Source organism: Zea mays, chromosome 7 (assembly GCF_902167145.1).
Source record: "Zea mays cultivar B73 chromosome 7, Zm-B73-REFERENCE-NAM-5.0, whole genome shotgun sequence".
NCBI lineage: Eukaryota > Viridiplantae > Streptophyta > Magnoliopsida > Poales > Poaceae > Zea > Zea mays.
The window spans coordinates 138,892,130-138,894,521 of NC_050102.1; the positions used below are offsets into that span (position 1 = coordinate 138,892,130).

The 2,392-nt window shown below is 53.1% G+C and overlaps 1 protein-coding gene across 4 annotated transcripts; it reads left to right on the forward strand.

The window, feature by feature from the left end:
* Positions 1 to 330: 330 nt before the first annotated feature.
* LOC100272749 (uncharacterized) lies at positions 331 to 2,095 on the forward strand. 4 transcript variants are annotated; one of them, XM_008652847.3, is made up of 3 exons: positions 376 to 493; positions 659 to 850; positions 949 to 2,095. In XM_008652847.3, the coding sequence occupies exon 3, from the start codon at positions 1,005 to 1,007 to the stop codon at positions 1,866 to 1,868; it is 864 nt and encodes a 287-aa protein (XP_008651069.1). In that variant the 5' UTR covers positions 376 to 493; positions 659 to 850; positions 949 to 1,004; the 3' UTR covers positions 1,869 to 2,095. The 4 variants fall into 4 exon arrangements, with proteins under 4 accessions (XP_008651068.1, XP_008651069.1, XP_008651070.1 ...); XM_008652846.4 differs by having other exon boundaries at positions 331 to 493; positions 659 to 2,095; XM_008652848.3 differs by lacking the exon at positions 659 to 850 and having other exon boundaries at positions 377 to 493.
* The last annotated feature ends 297 nt before the right edge of the window (positions 2,096 to 2,392 follow it).

The window sequence follows — 2,392 nt, forward strand, 5'->3', positions numbered from 1 at the left end:
ATCTTAGACAATCTCTCTATTATTGGCTTCCTATAGTTGCGAAGGACTGAGAGCCAAACCAATCAAATTTCTTTTAGATGCAACATTTTGTTATCGAATGTTTTTGTGTTCTCATTCTTTGTACCTCGCCAACTCACCTCATTCTTGTACACCCTCGCCAATGGTGCCCCTGGGCCCTGGCTTTTCTCTGTTAGAGGAGAATGTCGTGGGCTGGAATTACTGAAATGAAAAAAAAGGTCCAGTCCATCTTGTTGGGCCAACACGGGCTTCACGAGCCACGCTCGGTGGAAGGTTCTAGTAACCACCAGTGTCACTACTCAGGACCGTCCGATTGGAAACTAGCAGTCGGATGAAGCTTCGTTCGTAGCCCTTATATGCGCTGCGCTTCTAGACGCGATTCGAAGCATCCAGGCATCCAGCAAATCCAGCGGGTCCGTACTCATCTGCTTCACCTCCGGGCTCCGGCTACGGCGGCACTCTTCTCTGGCAACCGGTAAACCTCCTCTCCCTTTCTTTTCTATGGTGCGGTGCATTCAAGATGTCCGGATGTACGTGCGCATCGGGTTTGGGATCGGATTGCGCCTGCTGCGACATAGGGAGTATACCGTGCTCTTTTGTTTCCCCATGGATTGATACTTTCTCTGTCGATTCTTATCAGGTCGGAAGATGTTGGATCTTCCGCTTCAAATCGACGCATAAAGGATGCAGATTAGTTTTGTTCGCGTCAAATTTATTTTGCTCGGTGTAGTTCTGTCCATTAATTAATTATTTGTACTGGATTTAAGGTGCTGCTATTTTGAAGGTTTTTTCTCCCGGAAATTTTCACATCCCGAAACGACTGGAAATTGAAGTAGCCATTTGATGCTGTTACCTGGGTTCATAAGTTGTTAGACTTGTTGTTATTTGTTTGTTAATCCTATAGCTATTGCATATTGTGTGCCTGATCAGGACCACAGAAACCTCTAGGCGACGAATCGAGCAGGTAGAGGAGTAATCAGGCATCCATGGCTGAGCATCTTGCGTCCATCTTTGGCACGGAGAAGGACCGCGTGAACTGCCCCTTCTACTTCAAGATCGGCGCATGCCGCCACGGCGACCGGTGCTCCCGCCTGCACAACAAGCCTTCCATCTCCCCGACGCTGCTGCTCTGCAACATGTACCAGCGGCCGGACATGATCACCCCGGGCGTGGACGCGCAGGGCAACCCCATCGACCCGGAGCGGATCCAGGAGGACTTCGAGGACTTCTACGAGGACATCTTCGTGGAGCTGAGCAAGCACGGCGAGATCGAGAGCCTCCACGTCTGCGACAACCTCGCGGACCACATGATCGGGAACGTGTACGTGGAGTTCCGCGAGGAGGAGCAGGCGGCCCGCGCCCTGCAGGCGCTGCAGGGCCGCTACTACTCGGGCCGACCCATCATCGCCGAGTTCTCGCCGGTGACGGACTTCCGGGAGGCCACCTGCCGCCAGTTCGAGGAGCACAGCTGCAACCGCGGCGGATACTGCAACTTTATGCACGTCAAGCAGGTCGGCCGGGACCTGCGGCGGAAGCTGTTTGGCCACCTGCATCGCTCCCTCCGGAGCCACAGCCGAGGCAGCCGCAGCCCGAGCCCATACCGCCGCCGCGGTAGCTCGTCCAGGTCCAGGGACCGCGACGATTACCACGACTACTACTACCACTACTACCGTAGTGGCAGTGGCAGCCGCAGGAGCAGCGAGAGACACCGCAGCCACGACAGCGACGGGAGCCGCCGTCGACGCGGGCGGTCGAGGAGCCGGAGCCGGAGCCCGGTGAGGGAAGGCAGCGAGGAGCGGAGGGCAAAGATTGAGCAGTGGAACCGCGAGCGGGAGGCAGCTCAGGTGTAAGCAAGTTCCCCTTCCCTAGTTGCCATGTTGGTTGCTGCAGTGTTATTGGCCTTGCTAGTTGCCATGTTGCTGTTGCTGAAGCCTGTTATCATGTATTGTGGTGTGGTTCAGGCAGGGTAAGGCCATAAATTGAGCCTGAAATTGGACTGTGATCTCTTTTGCTGTGGACGGGTTACCATTAAACTTGATTTGGATGTGCTGATGGAATCTAGTTGCTGTTTGAGTAAGGCTTACCGTGGTGAGTCGGCGGCCAGCGAGTACGTCCATCCATTGGGCGTTGAGATTGAGCAGTGGAACCCAGAATGTGTGACGGATACGATTTCGAGAGTAGTAGAAAGTATTGACTTCCGTGCAGACCCGATCAAACTGTAGATCGGAACTCATCCTCTAAGGCTCTAACACATTTACTATTTTGAATCAGGAGCTTAATGAAACTTTAGCCTCTGTTTTGAAAGACATCGGCATACAGTTAGATAATTATGATGATCAAATAGATGCTTTTAAAGAGAAGGAGAAGTTGAGGG

Excerpts from the sequence above, each read along its gene's own strand:
- LOC100272749 (XM_008652846.4), top strand. The coding sequence starts at position 1,005 with ATGGCTGAGCATCTTGCGTCCATCTTTGGCACGGAGAAGGACCGCGTG.